The 18229-nt window shown below is 39.0% G+C and overlaps 1 protein-coding gene across 4 annotated transcripts; it reads right to left on the bottom strand.

Moving 5' to 3' along the window:
• Nucleotides 1-1534: 1534 nt before the first annotated feature.
• Nucleotides 1535-17943, bottom strand: TLCD5 (TLC domain containing 5). 4 transcript variants are annotated; one of them, XM_053673057.1, is made up of 5 exons: nucleotides 17813-17943; nucleotides 17184-17294; nucleotides 6146-6262; nucleotides 5828-6041; nucleotides 1535-4019 (listed from the first exon to the last, which is right to left on the bottom strand). In XM_053673057.1, exons 3-5 carry the CDS (start codon nucleotides 6149-6151, stop codon nucleotides 3481-3483), a joined length of 759 nt encoding a protein of 252 aa, XP_053529032.1. In that variant the 5' UTR covers nucleotides 6152-6262; nucleotides 17184-17294; nucleotides 17813-17943; the 3' UTR covers nucleotides 1535-3480. The 4 variants fall into 4 exon arrangements, with proteins under 4 accessions (XP_053529032.1, XP_053529037.1, XP_053529035.1 ...); XM_053673062.1 differs by having other exon boundaries at nucleotides 17184-17255; XM_053673060.1 differs by lacking the exon at nucleotides 17813-17943 and adding an exon at nucleotides 17416-17804.
• Between the last annotated feature and the right edge of the window lie 286 nt (nucleotides 17944-18229).

Genomic DNA, 18229 nt, shown 5'->3' with positions numbered 1-18229 from the left:
CAAAAAGTTCCGGATTTTCCTCTCCCCCCTCCTTACCGGCTTGATTTAGATATCCATCTAGTTTCATAATTGCATAATTAGATATGGTAACTATTTAAGTACCACATACACTATAGTTTCTTAATTCCCTCTGCAAATATCTGAAGCAGCTATACTTTTATCCACATTTTTTTCAGACTTTGGCGTTTAAACCTGTGCTGATGGGTATGGGACCACAACCTTTTTGTGAAAATCCAAGTGGCAAAACAAATCTAGTAACAGTTGATGTGGAGAGGGAAACAATTATTTCTTAAAAATGCTGTTTCTAAAAGTCAGTCGCCAACAATTCATGAAAAGATCGTATCCCTGAATAGAGTATGAACTAAAGCCGATGTTAGAAGGGTTAAAAAAAAAAAAAAAGGAAAAGATGAACAAACACCAAAGATAACTATTACCTGATTTTTTTTTTTTAAATTCGGGGCACAGCTAGCTAATTTTGTAATGTTTATTTTGGAAAAGAATAGAAGGGAATTAAGGTTCCAAGTCACTTTCCTAATGATCAGACCAGGACACATTGCCACCTGCTGGTGTACCCTAGCATGACAATTCTGTCCTGAAGACACTTTTTAATTGCTTATTTTCTACATACAACTGGAAAGGGTTCCATCCATGTATATACAGTGACCAAAATGCAAACCTTATTCCCAAACTTGTATCTTTATTATTCATATAAAATGTATTCATACCCTGTCTTAATAATTTTGCAGTCTAGGTATCAAGCTAATTGGACCCAATGACTCATCAAATCATGGGTTTTGAGAGTTCCTTTCTTCCCTTCAAAAATTCCTCACTACTTGAGCTTCGGGAATAAAACAAACTGGGAAAGTTTCCAGGCTCACCTTCTTTTCCTTGCATACAAAACTTCTTGGCAAACTGCCTTTAAGAGTTTTCCAAAGTTAAACAGAGTTCTAGCTGTGGGCAAGTTTCAGAAAAATGGTAGGCAAAGGATTTAATTAAGCCAGTTGTTACTCATTCCAGAACCATTTTTTTAAATAATGAAAATCTCTATATTTGCCCACAAATTTCTAATGGTAAAAATGTCCTGAAAGCTTCCTTACAGGTGTTGGTAACCCTAGACTGTCCTGAAGGTTCCATCTATATAATCCCTTCAGAAAGTCACATTCTCAACCCTCATCCATTCTTTCAACATGCTTCTTGAGCACCTCCTAGGTGTCTAACACTGTTCTAGGCATTGGAGGTACAGTTTTGAAGAGAGCCAAAGCCCCTGTTTTCATGGAGTCCATTCAACATCATTTTCAAGGCAACTACCCAACTTGGGCAAAATAAGAAAGATACTGAGTTCTTTCTCTTTTGCCAAACTATTTCTAGTATGTAGATTTCTGTTACAAAAACTAAAGAATATTAGGAATGGTTGTTGATGAGCAGCAGGTAAGATATTTTACTGGTAAGTATAAACATGGTTCAACATTTCTATAGGCCAACTTATTTTTTTAACCTTTTGGCAAAACCACAACAAAGATATAAAGGCAAACTCTGGATTGATAAAAAGTTGTTTATTTTTATAAAACAGTAAAAGTCATTGAAATATAAGTTCTCTTGAGCAGTGTTAATTATCACATAGTAATCCAACTGCAAATGAGTACTTCGTTTTATCTGTTAATTAGCCCTCATTTACTAGTGATGTGACAACTCAGCATCTTAACTGCTGGTAATATTCATCAGAGAGGTTCCTTCATAGTTATTATCTACAACATCAAGAAAGGCTAAAATGAGGGATTCTGTTTCCCCTATCATTCTTTAGGTTTCTCAAAATTCAATAGACTATATATATTGATATGAGAGTACCAGAAAACAAAGATCTGCAATCCCCGGTCTCTTCACTTCTGAGGAGTAAGGAGAAAATTAGTACCAAATTAAGCCTATTCATTTGTCTGGTATGGAAGAAGTTGAACTGTGCCAAAATTTAAGAGCCAGCATTTTTTTATTTTATTCATTCTTTTTTTTCTTTCTTTTTTTTTTAGAGCTCATGTGCCAAGCTACTCTTTTTTGCTAGACTTTTATGAAAATCAGCATTCCCCAGCATCCTACTTTGACCACAATGTTTTTAGCAAGAAACTATCCAGCATTTTAGGGATACTGATCATAAGGAAAAGATATGGAGATACTACTATCAGATTACTTCCATGTCCAGTAAAACTCTTTAACCAAATGACAGTCATTTTTAAAAGATTCGATACAAACAAGCAAAAAAGAACCAGAGGCATGGGAACAAGGAACAAACTGACAGAGACCAGAAGGGAGGGAGATAAGGGGAGAAAGAAAGGGAAGGGGCAAGCCAAGGACACAAATAGAGGACTCATGGGCATAGACAATGGGGGAGATTGACTGGGCATGGGAATGGGGCAGGGGAGACCAATGGGGAAGGTGGGACAACTGTAACTAAACAATAAAAAATAAAATAAATGCATTGGGGAGGATTACCCAAAGAAGTGATATCTAGATGGGATAAAATGTATTTTCCTATCATTTGCTACTTCAGGTTACAATAAACATTTGTAATAAAACATTTTAAAAGGCAAAAAAAAAAAAAAATCCACTGTTAACATGACTTTAAAGTTGCTTTGCCTGGTTGAACTATGAATACGTGCTTCCAACCACTCCACTATGTGTGGCCACTGTCAACTATTTTCAAGAACTTGCATAAGGTTAATACTGCACTGACCTTCAGTCTTGACTTCAATAGCCCTATACACTTGCTCGACCAACAAAGCTAATCAATAACCATTGATCTGAATAAAAAACAGCAAAGATATAAATAATGCTTTACTTTTTCATAAAAGCCCTACATTAAAGATCTCCATTAATGAGGTACTACATAATGTCTCTATGAAATATACAATGGGGTATTTCATTCACAACAGGATTTACACTGAGGCAAAGGGTAAAAGTAAGTGACCTCCCGCAATGATTGGGCATGTGAGTAGCAAAATTCTGTAAGAACCCAGGAATTCTGTATTTCAAACCTCGTTCTAAACTTATATTCTTGCTTTTCCTAGGTGAGATAAGAGAAAAATCTTCACACACAAAAATTTTTGTCTTTCATATATGGGCTTTGTCATAATATTTTATCCGTAGATAGTGGTACCATTTCCAGAGAAATGAAAAAATAGAGGACTAAAAGGGAATGTATCCAACAGCAAGCATCCTAGAGACAACAGGACCCAGAGTCACCACAAACTAAAAGGAATGCAGTTCTGATTTACTCAAACTACCACTGATTAATTTCACTTTCTACAGCTGTACCACTTTAGAAGTTAGTCTTTTAATACTGGTATGTGCTCCATTTGAAAACTGACCAGCAAATTTAGATCTTTTTTGATACCTAAGTTTATTAGATAAGCATGATTCCATAACAGCCACATTTCCAACCTGGTTCCCATAGCTAACTTTACCCAATCCATTAACTGGAGTAAACCCTAACTAGTGTGTCTTGAGATATCTATTATGTTTCAGTTGCTGGTTTACACTCCACCTGCTTCTCCAGGCATGGTACTTCTTGATGCTTTTCCTCCATGCAAAGCGCCAGATGCTTAACATAAAACACCAGGACACAGTGTACATGGCTATCCCCCCAGCCTTCATAAACCACTTGGGCTTGGGTGAAACTATTTCACAGAAAAGGAGGTGAGCTCCTAAGCCAATCCTCACTCCAGTGAACAGAGCCACAAAGAGGAAGTCCACCACATCTCCAATGAAACTGTGGTAGTAGCCTGTTTCACGAAGAAACCAGCGTATCTGTAGCAAGGGGTTTGTAATCTCACTTCCAAAGAGGACTGCATTGACCTCTGTGCCTGACTCTCCAAGCACCAGGACCAAGATGATACCCCAGATACTTAATATGTGGTGAGCCAACATCAGGGAACCCTCAGACTGGAAGTAGATGCACCAGCCCAAGTCAAAGATGAAGTAGCCCAAGGTGACACACAGAACATACACTTGGAGAGGTGTATTGGGTGAGCCTGAAATAAACCAAAACAGAAACAAATTGAGTGACTAGGGATGGTGCTGCCTTACACAGGGATCCTATGTTATTGTCTCTCAAATCTTTTTTTTTAAAGATTTTATTTATTTATTTTTAGAGAGGTCAAGGGAGGGAAAAAGAAAGGAAGAGAAACATCAATGTGTGATTGCCTCTTGCGTGTGTCCTACTGGGCGTCTGGGCTGTAACCCAGGTATGTGCCCTAGACTGGCGACCCTTTGATTTATAGGTTGACACTCAATCCACTAAGCCACACCAGCCAAGGCTGAAACCTTTTTTAAAGCATTGAAATAAGAAACATTGGCAATCACATGCTTTTTTAATGACAACCAAAGAAAGACTAAATCTAAAATTCTGCACAGTCTTTACCAAACCAAACAATGTTACGGGTCCCAGAATATGCTGTTCTGATGAATCAGATTTCAATAAGTGATTTGAGCACCAACCATGATTTTAGTACCCTCTCTATGTAGCAACGTAAAATCGAATTATTTTGTTCTTTCAATTAAACTCCTACAAGTTTCTTTCTCTTTTTTCTTTTAACAGCTAAAAATCTATTTCCAAAGCTTTTAGTTTTCTGTTTTGAATGTCAGATTAATTTTGTAATTTACTGAATTAAATGACTGGACATTGGTAACCCTAACCCATCTTAAAAGTGGACTTTGGAAAGAACTCCAGAAATTAGTGTGTTACAGATCCAAGAACATAGGGTACAAGGGTCTGACATGTTTAAAGGCAACTTAAAAGTTGCCTTTATATCAGTTTGAAGTTTCCCTCTAAACATCTAAGAAAATTTTTTAGAAAAGAATCTAAGGTATTTTTTAAAAATCTTACTCTAGGGGGTCTTATGGACTGAACTATGTCAGCACAAAATTCATATATTGAAGACATAACCCTGAGTACCTCAGAATGTGACTGTATTTGGATATAGGGCCTTTAAGGAAGTAATTAATTTAAAATTGGGTCATTGTGGTGGGCCCTAATCCAATGTGATTGGTGTCCTTATAAAACAAGGAGATTAGGATAGAAGCATACAATAAAAGGGAAGACCATATAAGGACACAGTAAGAAAGGCAGCTAACCAAGCAAAGTGGTGAAGTCTCAGAAGAAACCAAACCAGACAACACCTTGATTTCTAGCCTCCAAAACTGTTTAAAAAGTTCTGTTGTTTAAGCTACCCAGTCTGTTGTATTTTGTTATGGCAGCCCCAGCAAACTGACACAGGGGGATTCAATTTTTGTATCCTAAGAAAGTATCACTTGTATATCTAGCAGGTGTTTTAGAAAAATTATCATCACTGCCCCAAATAATGAGGCATTGGTTAAATAAATGATGGTAAATACATATAATACAACACAATATTATTTAATAATTAAAAAGAAAAAGGAAGATCTACATACATCAACATGAAAAGATGATATCCTTTGAATATACAATCAAGTAAAAATTGCAGGTAACCAAAAAGTACATATTATACAGTTCATTTGTCTGTTTGGAGGTGGTGGAAAATATTGATATTGGCTTTACGTTTTGTACATTTTTACTGATTACATTATAAGAAGCATTTAAATTTTGTTTTAAAGGTAGAGTTATGAAAAGCAGAAACAATAGGTGACATAAACAGCATCAGAGTTAACAATGAATGAAGACTATCAATACAAATTATAATAACTGTTCAATATTCTTTGATTGAAATTGTGTGACAAATTCTCTGAAAAACTCCTATCCTTCTAAGACTATCCCCAAATTATAAATCCCTTAGAGAAAAATCCTCTGTCTCCCACCTACCTGGGTAGGTAAAAGGCCAAGGGCCATCAATGAAGCCAATATAAGCTGAGAGACTTATAGAGAGGACTCCATGGGCAAATGTAACCAGCCGGCAGCTCCACTCATAGCTTCGGTGTTTATTCACACAGCAGAAAGAAATGTAGAGGGAGAGCCAGCCCCCCAGGCTGCCTAGCACCTGCAGACACAGAGCTAATGCCATCGTATGATGAAAAGACTGAAACAAAAACAACAAAAAAAAGGATTTACCCTATGAAAACAGTATTGGGTTCATTTATGTATAATTTTCATCTCTACTATAGAATAGTACAAAAATATTGCCTTCATTGAAGTAGTGCTTCTTTATCTATACAGCCAAGACTCTTCTAGTTGTGTGGCTATATTTCTGACTCCATATTCCTCAGAGATAACATGTTGGCAACGGGTAAATGCTGTAACCTAAAAACCAGGAATTACATTCTGAGTTAGTAGACTGTCTAATATAATACATTGTTATAAGTAAATGTCAATAATAACCTCCCAGTGATGACTGACCCTCAACAATGCTATGCAAGTAGTATATGTAATATTTAACATAATGCATGTATTAGATATTGTGTTCACATTTCACAAATCCCAGTAAGAAGCTGTCATGAAAATACACCACCACCAATTGTAGTCTCTGCTAGAGCTCATATGATACAGGGCAGTTTAGTATGTTTTTAAGCTGATATTAAACTGAAGTTTGGATTTGGGTTATGAGTTTATCAGTCAAAATCAAAACTTGAGGTAAACCTAAATACAGAATTAAAAAGAGTTCAGATATTTGGGAAGGGAAAAAATTCTAGTTCTGAGAGGGAGAAGATGGTGATGGAGTAGGATGGAGCGGATTCCATTTCCCCTGTACACATGGGAGAAAATCCTGGCTGATCTACAGAGAAACAGCACAAATAGCCAACAGTTCCCCAGCATATATGAAAATAAGAGACCAGAAATTGTAGCAGACACTAAAAGCCAGATGGTAAGGAGACAGCTGCAGGACAGTAGGGTCTCAGGGTCCAGAGCAGAGACAGGAGTGGACGCAGGAGCGGCAGCAGTTTCAGCCTGCGACCAGCGCCCAGCAGGTCTACCGCAGACTCTTTGGGAGCCCCAGGCCTGCCGCGGGGTCCTTGGGGTCCTTGGGAGAGAGCCGAGTAATCATCTCCCTCCCTCCCTGGCCAAGAAAGTTTGGGAAACACCAGGAGAGACCTGTTTGCTTGAGGGTGCAGAGAGGGTAATAAGGACAAAGAGCCGTGCTGTGCCGTGATCAACCACAGAGTCTGTGTTTGCCATCATGGTAGAATTAAGAGGCACACTGTCGGGCTCTGATAGTCACCAGTCTGGCTGGGGGATTGGGCTGTGCTGAGTGTCAGGCTTTCTTAAAGAGAAATTTTTTTGAAAGTAAACTGAAAAATTCTCCTGTGACAGCCACCTGGCCTGCTCCCCACCCAACCTGGTAGCTATCCCGAGGTTGGGCGGACGACCTTGCTTTCTCCTACAGAACTGGAAAGGGTCTGTATCAGAACCCGCAGGACCCAGGCAGCCTGGCCGACGTGCATGCGCCCCCACACAGCCCACAGTGATGACCCCTGGGGGAAAGAGTGCTATGAAGAGGACCTAGATCCCCTTCATGGGGTGCTGGGGAGAGGTGCCAGATTAGCTCTTGAGAGAGCCCTTGCAGAAATACCAAACCAATCACCCCTCAGCCTGCTGCAGCCAATGAGACCAGAAAAACCTGTTTGGCAAGTTTGAAACCCACAAGAGATGTTTTTACTTTCTTTTCTTTTTAAGTAATCTTTTGCCTTTAATATTTTATTATTGTTTTATCTTTCAATATCTTTTTCCTCTCTTTTCTTCTTTCTTGTTTTATTCCTTCTTCCTTTCTTTCCAAACTTATTGCTTCTTTTCCTACCTTTCCCCTTCTCCTGCCTTTTTTTTTTTTTTTCGTTTCCTCATAAGTGACACAAACAACTTGGAATTGCGAAAAGACCAGAGCTGGACCCAAAAGGGGGTATTCCAACAGTATAGACAGAGAAACAAATTTCACTTTGCTATAGCAGAGAGGCCACAAGTTGCTGCATATTTGTATTATTATTTTTTCATTATTCTCACATCTTTTATATTTTAATAGTATCTTTTTATTCCTCCTCTTTCTGTATAGGATTCTTTGTCTTGGCTGGGTATATTGTATGATTTGACAGGTTTCACCTGTTCTCTCCTCCATAGTGTATTGGTAATTTTCTATATTTCACGTCACTTGTGTTTATTTAGCATACTACTCAAAGTTCTATACCCTCTATTCCTGTTATCCAGATCACATAGAGTCTGTCATATGATTGTTGTTCTGATATTATTGAAAATAATAGCTGTTTTATACAACTGTAAATACTTCACAAAAGCACCTCCCGGATCTTAGCCCACTTCACAGTTTCCTGAACTCTATTACTGTAGTGGTTAACTCTATTTGCTCATACACTACACCTATTTACTATTCTTTTTACTATCCTTTACTCTCACCTTACCTCAGAATCTGACCTCCCACAACCTCACTGCTTTCTAGATCCAACTCACAAGCCTTCCTTCCCCAACAAGAGTCTTATCTTCTGTCCATCCTTTCTTAAAATTGACTAGTTGGGTTGAAGATTACAGTTAACACTATACATAGCCTAAAGATCTCCTATCTCTTCTCTACCGGCTGTGACTGTAAAAATCATAAAATACTCTCCTGCTGTCATAAACCATTTTGCCTCCTTCTCCAACTGACCACACACACAAAAAGAGGAGGTAGAAGCGAGGAACACCAGGAGACCCACTGGAAAGGAAATCCAACAACAATCAAACCACCAACAGATAACAACAGAAGAAGGTGAAAGAGGAAATAGAAACCACACAAACCTCAATCCAAGACCTATCTCGAAATAAAACTAAATAGTGGAGAAACCTACCCAGTACAAACAATTGAACAAGAGCAAAAGAAAATCCTCAAAACCTTGCACACACTGGCTTCAACACAACCTTCCCTCACCAATACAACAAATTAAAACAGGTGGTGGGGAGAGGGACTATCAGTTAACCACCTGGTGGAAAGGACCCACAAAAGAAAGACCCAAAACTACCAAACCAAAAGACAAACACAGAGCCAACTTAAGTGACAGCCCAAGACAAGTGAACTTGAGAAATCAAGGAGACTATACCACCAAAGCTCATAGGTATTATACTACAGAAGTTCACACCATAAACGCAAGAAGCCAGAACAAATCAATTTAAGAAGCTGAAGCTAACAAGAAGAGTCTCACAAACAATGGGAAGACAAAGAAACAATCCCAAAACGAAAGGAAAGGAGGAAGCCTCAGATAGAATGTTAGATGAAACAGAGGCAAGTGAACTATTAGATATTGAATTCAAAGCACTGGTTATCAGGAAATTCAAAGAGCTCACAATGAGCTGCCAGAAACTACAGGAGAACTACAATGAACTCACTGCAGACAATATCAACATGAAAAAGGAAATAGAAACTATCATCAAGGGCCAAGAGAAAATGAAGAATACAATTTCTGAACTAAAGAACACAGTAGAAGGAATTAAAAGCAGGATCGATGAAGGAGAAGATCGGATCAGTTGAGTTGGAGGACAAAGTAAAAAAAAACACCCAGAAAGAGCAAGAAAAGGAAAAGAGGCTTAGAAAGAATGGAGAGGGATTAAGAGAAATGCAAGACAATATGCAATGTAATAATATCTGAATAATAGGGATACCAGAAGGAGGAGGAGAAGAACAAGGGATAGAAAACCTATTTGAAAAAGTAATGAGGGAAAACTTCCCTAATTTGATGAGAGAAAAAGTCACACAAATCCAGGAATCACAGAGAGTCCCAATCTAGAGGAACCCAAACAGGCCCACTTCAAGACACATCATCATTAAAATGGCAAAATTTCAAAATAAAGAAAGAATCTTAAAGGCAGCAAGAGACAAAAAGGAAATAACATACAATGAAGCCCCAATAAGCTAACCAATAAGGTTAGCTACTGATTTCTCAATGGAAACACTCCAAGCAAGAAGAGAATGGCAAGAAATATTCCAAATATTGATAACCAGAGGCCTGAAACCAAGGCTACTTTACCCAGCAAGGCTCTCAATCAAGATAGAAAGCCAAATAAAGAGCTTCAAAGACAAAGGAAGTCTAAAAGAATATGCCTCCACCAAACCAGCTCTGCAAGAGATGCTAAAAAAAACTGCTATAAGGAAAGGAAGGAAAAGAGAGAGACAGAGAGGAACACAGGTACAAAAATGGCAGTGAATAAGTACCTATCAATAATAATCTTAAACATAAATGGATTAAATGCTCTAATCAAAAGTCATAGAATAGCTGAATGGATAAGAAAGCATGACCCACACATATGCTGCCTACAAGAGACCCACCTCAGGACAAAAGACCATCACAGACTAAAAGTGAAGGGCTAGAAACAAGTTTTCCAAGCAAATGGACAGGAAAAAAAAGCCAGGGTAGGACTTCTGCCAAGATGGAGGCATAGGTGGAAGCACTGTACCTTCTCACACAACCAAGTTTAAAGATAACAAAATTTTAGCAACAGAAAACACAGCCAAAACACAGAAAATTGAACTTTTCTGAAGTCTGATAACAATGAATTCATCAGCCGGACTGGTAAGAGGGGCGAAGCCAGCAGCTGGCAGAACGGGGTTGCACAGGAAAACTCAGTCAGTTGGTCTCAGGTGTGCCAAGGGACTCAGGCGCACAGACAAGCAGCCATTGGAGGATCCCAGGCCTGCAGTTGCAACGGGCAGACCCAGTGAGCGATGTGTGGACCCAGTGAGGGTGAAAGGTGGCAGGCTGGCCACATTCACACATTCGTGCGCAGATAAACCAGTGAAGGAGCGAGCAGTGAGACAGACCTCGAAGGCCCCAGCGGCGAGAAGCAGCAGAGGGGACCACTATTGTACCTCTCTGACCCTACCCCCACATACAGCCTCACTACCCAGTGACCTGGGCAGGCCCGCCCTGGTGAACACCTAAGACTCCTCTCCTCATACTTAACAGGCAAGAACAGACCAAAAATGGCTCAAGAAGAACTCAAAGCCCCAGAGCCCATAACTCTAAGCGATGAAGAAATAGCAAAACTTTCAGATGCACAGTTCAAAACACTGGTGATCAGGATGCTCACAGAACTGGTTGATTTTAGTCACAAATTAGAGGAACATATGAAGGCTAAACTAATTAAAATGAAGGGAAATGCACAGGAAACCAATAGTAATGGAAAGGAAACTGGGACTCTAGTCAAAGGAGTGGACCAGAAGGAGGAAAAAAATGACCAAACAGAAAAGGATGAAGAAACAAGAATTCAAAAAACTGAGGAGAGGCTTAGGAACCTTCAGGACATCTTTAAACATTCCAACATCCAAATTATAGGGTACCAGAAGGGGAAGAGAAACAGCCATGAGTGGAAAACTTATTTGAACAAATAATAAAGGAGAACTTCCCCAATCTGGCAAAGGAAATAGACTTCCAGGAAATCCAGGAAGCTCAGGGAGTCCCAAAGAAGTTGGACCCAAGAAGAAACACACCAAGGCACATCATCGTTACATTAGCCAAGATTAAAATGAAGGACAGAATCCTACAAGCAGCAAGAAAGATAAGGAGACAGTCACCTACAAAGGAGTTCTCATCAGACTCTCAGCTGATTTCTCAAAAGAGACCTTACAGGCAAGAAGGGGCTGGAAAGAGGTATTCTAAGTCATGAAATCCAAAGACCTACAACCAAGATTACTCTATCCAGCAAAGCTTTCATTTAGAATGGAAGGGCAGATAAAGTGCTTCTCAGATAAGATCAAATTCAAGGAGTTCATCATCACCAAGCCCTTATTATATAAAATGTTAAAGGGACTTATCTAAGAAATGTTAAAGGGACTTTCTTATCTGGGAAAAAAGATGAACAGTGAAAGGACAGCAAACTCACAGTTATTAACAACCACACCTAAAACAAAAGCAAACTAAGAGAACAGCTAGATTAGGAACAGAAACAAAAATGAAGATCTCATGGAGGGTTATCAACAGGGGAGTGGGAAGAGGAGAAGGGGGGAGAAGGTACAGAAAATAAGTAGCATAGACGGTAGGTAGAAAATAGATAAGGGGGGAGGGCAAGAATAGTATTGGAAATATAGAATCTAAAGAACTTGAGACACGTGGTCATAAAGCAAAGGGGGGAATGGTAGGGGTGGGGGGGTGCAAGATGGAGGGGAATGAAGGGGGGAATAGAACAACTGTAATGGCATAATCAAAAAAATCAAATAAAAATTTTTAAAAAGCCAGGGTAGCAATACTCATATCAGACAAAATAGACTTAAAAAAAAGGGCCATAAAGAGAGGCCTAGAAGGTCACTTCATAATACTCAAGGGAAGAATCCACCAAGAAGGCATAAACATCATAAGTATATGTGCACCCAATATAGGAGCACCCAAATATATCAAGAAAATCTTAGAGGACTTCAAGAAAGATATTGACAGCAACACAATTATACTAGGGAATTTTAACACCGCACTGTCAAAGATGGACAAACCTTCCAAACAAAATATCAACAAACATATTGCAGCATTAAACAACACCCTAAATGAAATGGACTTAATTGATATATATAAAGCCTTTCATCCCAAAGAAGCTAAATACATATTTTTTTCAAATGCACATGGAACATTTTCAAAAATAGACCACACGATAGGACACAAAAGAAGCCTCAACAAATTCAAAAAAAATAAAATCATACCAAGCATTTTCTCTGCCCACGAGGGACTGAAACTAAAATCAACTCTAAAAAAAAAAACCCCAAAACACTCAAAATCATGGAGATTAAATGGCATGCCATTAAACAATGAATAGGTCAAGAATGAAATTAGGGAAGAAATCAAAAAGTTTCTGGAAACAAATGAAAATGAACTCACAACAACCCAAAAATTATGGGACACAGCAAAGGCAGTCCTGAGAGGGACATTCATAGCAATACAAGTCTACATAAAAAAAATAGAAACATTTCAAACAAACAACCTAACCCTATGCCTACAAAAGCTCGAGAAAAAACAACAAAGCAGCTCAGAGCAAGTAGAAGGAAGGAAATAACCAAGATCAGAGCAGAATTAAATGACATAGACATGAAAAGCACAATTCTAAGGATCAATGAATCCAGGAGTCGGTCTTTGAAAAGATAAACAAAACTGACAAGCCTTTAAGTAGGCTCATCAAGAAAAGAAGACAGAGGACACAAATAAACACAATCAGAAATGAAAGAGGAGAGAACAACTGACACCACAGAAATAGAAAGGATTGTAAGAAACAACTATGAAGAACTGTATGCCAAGAAATTTGAAAACCTAGGTGAAATTGACAAATTTCTAGAAAAATATAATCTTCCAAAACTCAATGAAGAAGAAGCAGAAAGCCTGAACAGACTAATAACAGCAGATGAAATTGAAGCAGTAATCAAAAAACTCCTGTCACACAAAAGCCCTGGACCAGATCATTTCACAGGAGAATTCTACAAAGCATTTAAGGAAGAGCTAGCCCCTATTCTTCACAGACTATTCCAAAAATTCCAAAATGATGGAAGACTCCCAAACTCTTTTTATGAAGCCAGCATCATCCTAATTCCAAAACCAGATAAAGACACAAGAAAGAAAGAAAACTTTAGGCCAATGTCACTGATGAACATAGACGCTAAAATCCTCAACAAAATATTGGCAAAACGCATCCAACTATACATTAAAAAGATCATACACCATGACCAAGTGGGATTCATCCCAGGGATGCAAGGATGGTTCAATATTCGCAAATCAGTAAATGTAATACATCACATAAACAAAAGCAAAGACAAAAGTCACATGATCATATCAATAGATGTGGAAAAAGTTTTTGATAAGGTACAACACCCATTTATGATAAAAACACTCAGCAAAGTGGGAATAGAGGGAGCATTCCTCAACATAATAAAGGCCATATATGAGAGACCTACAGCCAACATTATACTCAACGGGCAAAAATGAAAATCTTTTCCACTAAGATCAGGAACAAGACAAGGTTGTCCACTTTCACCAATTCCATTCAATACAGTATTGGAAGTTTTAGCCACAGTAATCAGACAAGAAAAGGAAAACTGTCATTGTTTGCAGATGACATGATAATGTACATGGAAAATCCTATACACAATACCCAAAAACTGCTCGACCTAATAAATGAATTTGGTAAAACAGCAGGATACAAAGTCAATATCCAGAAATCAAAAGCATTTTTGTATACTAACAATGAAACAGCAGAAGCAAAAATCAAGAAAAAAATCCCATTCAATATAGCAAAACAAAAATAAAATATCTGGGAATAAAGCTAACCAAGGAGGTAAAAGTCTTGTATATAGAAAACTACATAAAACTGAAGAAAGGAATCAAGGAAGACACAAACTAATGAAAACATACCGTGTTCATGGATTGGAAGAATTAACATCATCAAAATGGCCATACTACCCAAAGCAATTTACAGGTTTAATGCAATACTTATTAAAGTACCAATGACATATTTCACAAACACTTCAAAAATTCATATGGAACCATAAACAACCCCAAATAGCAGCTGCAATTCTGAGAAAGAAGAACAAAGTAGGAGGGATCACAATATCTGATAACAAACTGTATTACAAGGTCACTGTAATCAAAACAGCCTGGTACAGGCGCATAGACCAATGGAAGAAAACAGACATCCCAGAAATAAACCCAAGTCTCTACAGGCAATTTATATTTGACAAAGGGGGCAGTAACATAAAATGGAGTAAAAACAGCCTCTTCAACAAAAGGTGTTGGGACAGAAACATGCAAAAAAATGAAACTTGAGCACCAACTTACACCATACACCAAAATAAATTCAAGGTGGATAAAAGACTTAAATATAAGCAGTGACACCATTAAAGTCCTAGAGGAGAACAATGGCAAGAAAATCTCAGATATTTCACACAGCAACATTTTTACTGATATGTCCCCTAGAGCGAGGGAAATGAAGGAAAGAATAAACATTTTCTCCCATTTTTGGAGAAAATGGGATCTCATCATCCCATTTGATGATGGGATCTCATCAAAATACAAAGCTTCTGCATGGCTAAAGAAAACAGTATTAAAATAAAAAGAGAACCAACTCTATGGGGAAACATATTTGCCAATGATACCTCAAACAAGAGTTTAATCTCCAAAATATACAAAGAACTTACATGACTCAACTCTAAGAAGACAAACAACCCAATTAAAAAGTGGACAAAGGACCTGAACAGATACTTCTCCAAGGAGGACATACAGGGGATCCAGAGACACATAAAAAGATGCTCAGTATCAGAGAGATGCAAATTAAAACCACAATGAGATACCACTTTACACTGGTCAGAATGGCCATCATAAACAAAGCAACAAACAACAAATGTTGTGGGGAAAAGGGAACCCTAGTTCACTGTTGATGGGATTGCAGACTGGTATAACCAGTCCACTATGGAAAACAGTATGGAATATTCTAAGAAAACTAAAAATGAATATGCCTTTTGACCCAGCAATTCCACTGCTAGGATTATATCCTAAGAACCCTGAAACACCAATCCAAAAGAACCTATGCACACCAATGTTCATAGCAGCACAATTTACAATAGCCAAGAGATGGAAGCAATCTAGGTGCCCATCAGTAAATGAATGGATCAAAAAACCATGGTACATTTACACAATGGAATTCTATGCAGCAGAAAGAAAGAAGGAGCTCCTACCCCCGGCAACAGCATGGATAGAACTGGAAAGCATTATGCTGAGTGAAATAAGCCAGGTGGTGAAAGATAAATACCATATGATCTCACCTTTAACAGGAACCTAAACAACAAAACAAACAAGCAAGCAAAACATAACCAAAAACACTGAAATACAGAACAGGCTGACAGAGACCAGAAGGGAGAGGGGAGGGAATTTCAGGGGAAAAGGGGAAGGATTCACAGGAACAAATATAAAGGACAAATGGACAAAAACTAACAGGGGTGGAAATGGGAGGGAGGTGGGGAGCACTGTGGGGGTGGGCTTGGATGGGAGTAAAAGACAGAAAACTGTACTTGAACCATAATTAAATAAATTTTAAAAATTCTAGTTCTATTCAGTTCTGAAATTCAACTCAAAGAATGACAAAGGGGGAAGCAGGATTTTGAGGTATTGTACAAGGGGAAAGTTTTTGTTGAAATATAAAAATGTCTTTAAGATAATTATTTAATTAAAAATGAAACAGAAAACTACACTTTTGAATTTTTACTGGTGATAAAGATATCAGACTATAACTGAGTCATTAGTCACACAGGACAAAAATCTAAAAATAACCAACATTTTATTAATATCATTAGCTTCTCTATTAGAAATAGAAGTTAAAAAGTCAAAAACATTCAGATATTCATTTCATCTCAGCAGGAATTTTCTTCATGGTTACACCTATTGCTGAATCCTACTCTGACAAGTGAAATAGTATTTGTGGACCAACACACTTCACTATACAAGCCACTCCCAAGAATGCTATCCAGAGAAAGCTTTAGGAAGGTCAAATTTTGAAACAACTTTCATCAGAAATCAGATTTCTATTCAAGAAAACAGTAGGTGTCATTCATAGACCTGAGTTCTAACTCTTTCCCTGTCCTTACCTAGCCAATAAGAGTGTGTGGGCAAATCTTTAACCTCTTGAGCCTCAGTTTAAAAAATAATAAATAAGTTTTTTTAAAAGGAAGAGAGAAAAGAAAAAAAAAACAGAATTGAAATACCATACAATTTCACTTACATGTGGAAACTAAAGAGCAAAATAAATGAACAAACAAAACAGAAACTGACTCATGGGTACAGAGAGCAAACTGATGGTTGCCCTGTGAGAGGGAGGCCATGTGGAGGCTGAGTGAGAAAAGTAAAGGGATTAAGAAGCACAAATTGGTAGTTAGGAAATGGTCACAGGGATGTAAAGTATAGCATAGGGAATACAGTTTATAATATTGTTATTATTATGTATGGTGCCAAATGGGTACTAGAGTCATATGCCGGGGGGAGCACTTTGTAAGTTATATTACTATCTAACTATCGTGCTGCACATCTGAAACTAATATAATGATAATGAATGTCGAATGTAACTGAAATTTTTTAAAAGAGAGAAAAAATAAGCCTATAATTCAGTCCAGTTCTGAGTTAAATTTTGTAAAACATTTAGGCCAAGAGTAAGAACCCTGCAAAATATTTTCACCATGTACCCTGAGTGAAAATCACACTCTCCTAATTTCCTTTTAAACGCCAGGGTCACCCACCAGTAATGCAGATCAGCTCATTCGGATATACTGATTAGTACTCTTACAATCCTCTTCTCTGAATCCTAATTCCTTGGCAGAGCAGAAGAAACAGTAGACCTTTTACAAATACTAAAATAAAAGAACAGACAGCTGTAAAAGGCAGACACAACTCTGTGACCTTGGGAAAAGTCACTCCATCTCTCAGGGATTCAGCTTTTTATCTTGGGTGAAAGAATGAGGAATACTTAACTGGCTATTCCAGCTCAGAATTTCACGGCTCCTGCCTCCTCACTAGCGCTGAGCCGGCACACCTAGCTCCGGGCCTACGAGCAGGAGTGGCAGAAGCGAGCAGCTACCAGGGCGCTGCGCGCGGCGACCACATCTTCCCGGGTCCGGCCTACCAACTGCGGGCCACGCCCGGCCCCGGCACACCTGAACCGGACCACTAGGCGAACCAAGATCGCTGTGGCGACCTGGCCGGACACAGAAAGTACTCCCGCGCCCAAAGGCAGAGTGAGGCCCACTCCCCTCAGAAGCTAGGTCTTTTTCCGGCCTCTTTACCCACCAGCGGGCGGGACAGGCCACGTTAACTGCGACCAAAGCGCAGCACGGCAGCCCGAGCGGGCAGTTATGGGCCACATTGTTACCTGACCAAGCGAACCGGGAAACCTGGGGCGCCTGGGCTCCGGAGGTCAGGGCCGGGATTCCGGGGGCAGGAAGCAGCGGTAAGAGGGAAAGGGGATGAAGCTCTGACAGCTGAGGAGCCTGAGGCCTGGGGGCACCTGGTGGCTGGGAGGAAGGAGCGCAAAGCCAGGGCTGGACGAGGGACGTGCCGAAAATGGGTGAAGGGTCTTCCTTCGCGAAAGGCTAGGCTGAAGGGTGGGGTGAAGTGCTGTGGGGTTTTGGTGATTTAGTGGAGATGTGAGACCTGCAGGCTGTTGCTCTTGCTTATTTGTTTGTTGTACTTTTGTTTTAATATTTATCTATTCCCCCATCCCTCCCATGGTGGAATAGCCCATCCAATAAACAGTTGTTGAGCACCTATTATATGCTGTCATCCCTTC

Source organism: Artibeus jamaicensis, unplaced genomic scaffold (genome assembly GCF_021234435.1).
Source record: "Artibeus jamaicensis isolate MK-2021 breed Jamaican fruit bat unplaced genomic scaffold, CSHL_Jam_final contig_196, whole genome shotgun sequence".
Classification (NCBI taxonomy): domain Eukaryota; kingdom Metazoa; phylum Chordata; class Mammalia; order Chiroptera; family Phyllostomidae; genus Artibeus; species Artibeus jamaicensis.
This window is presented reverse-complemented; position numbering and strand designations above follow the sequence as displayed.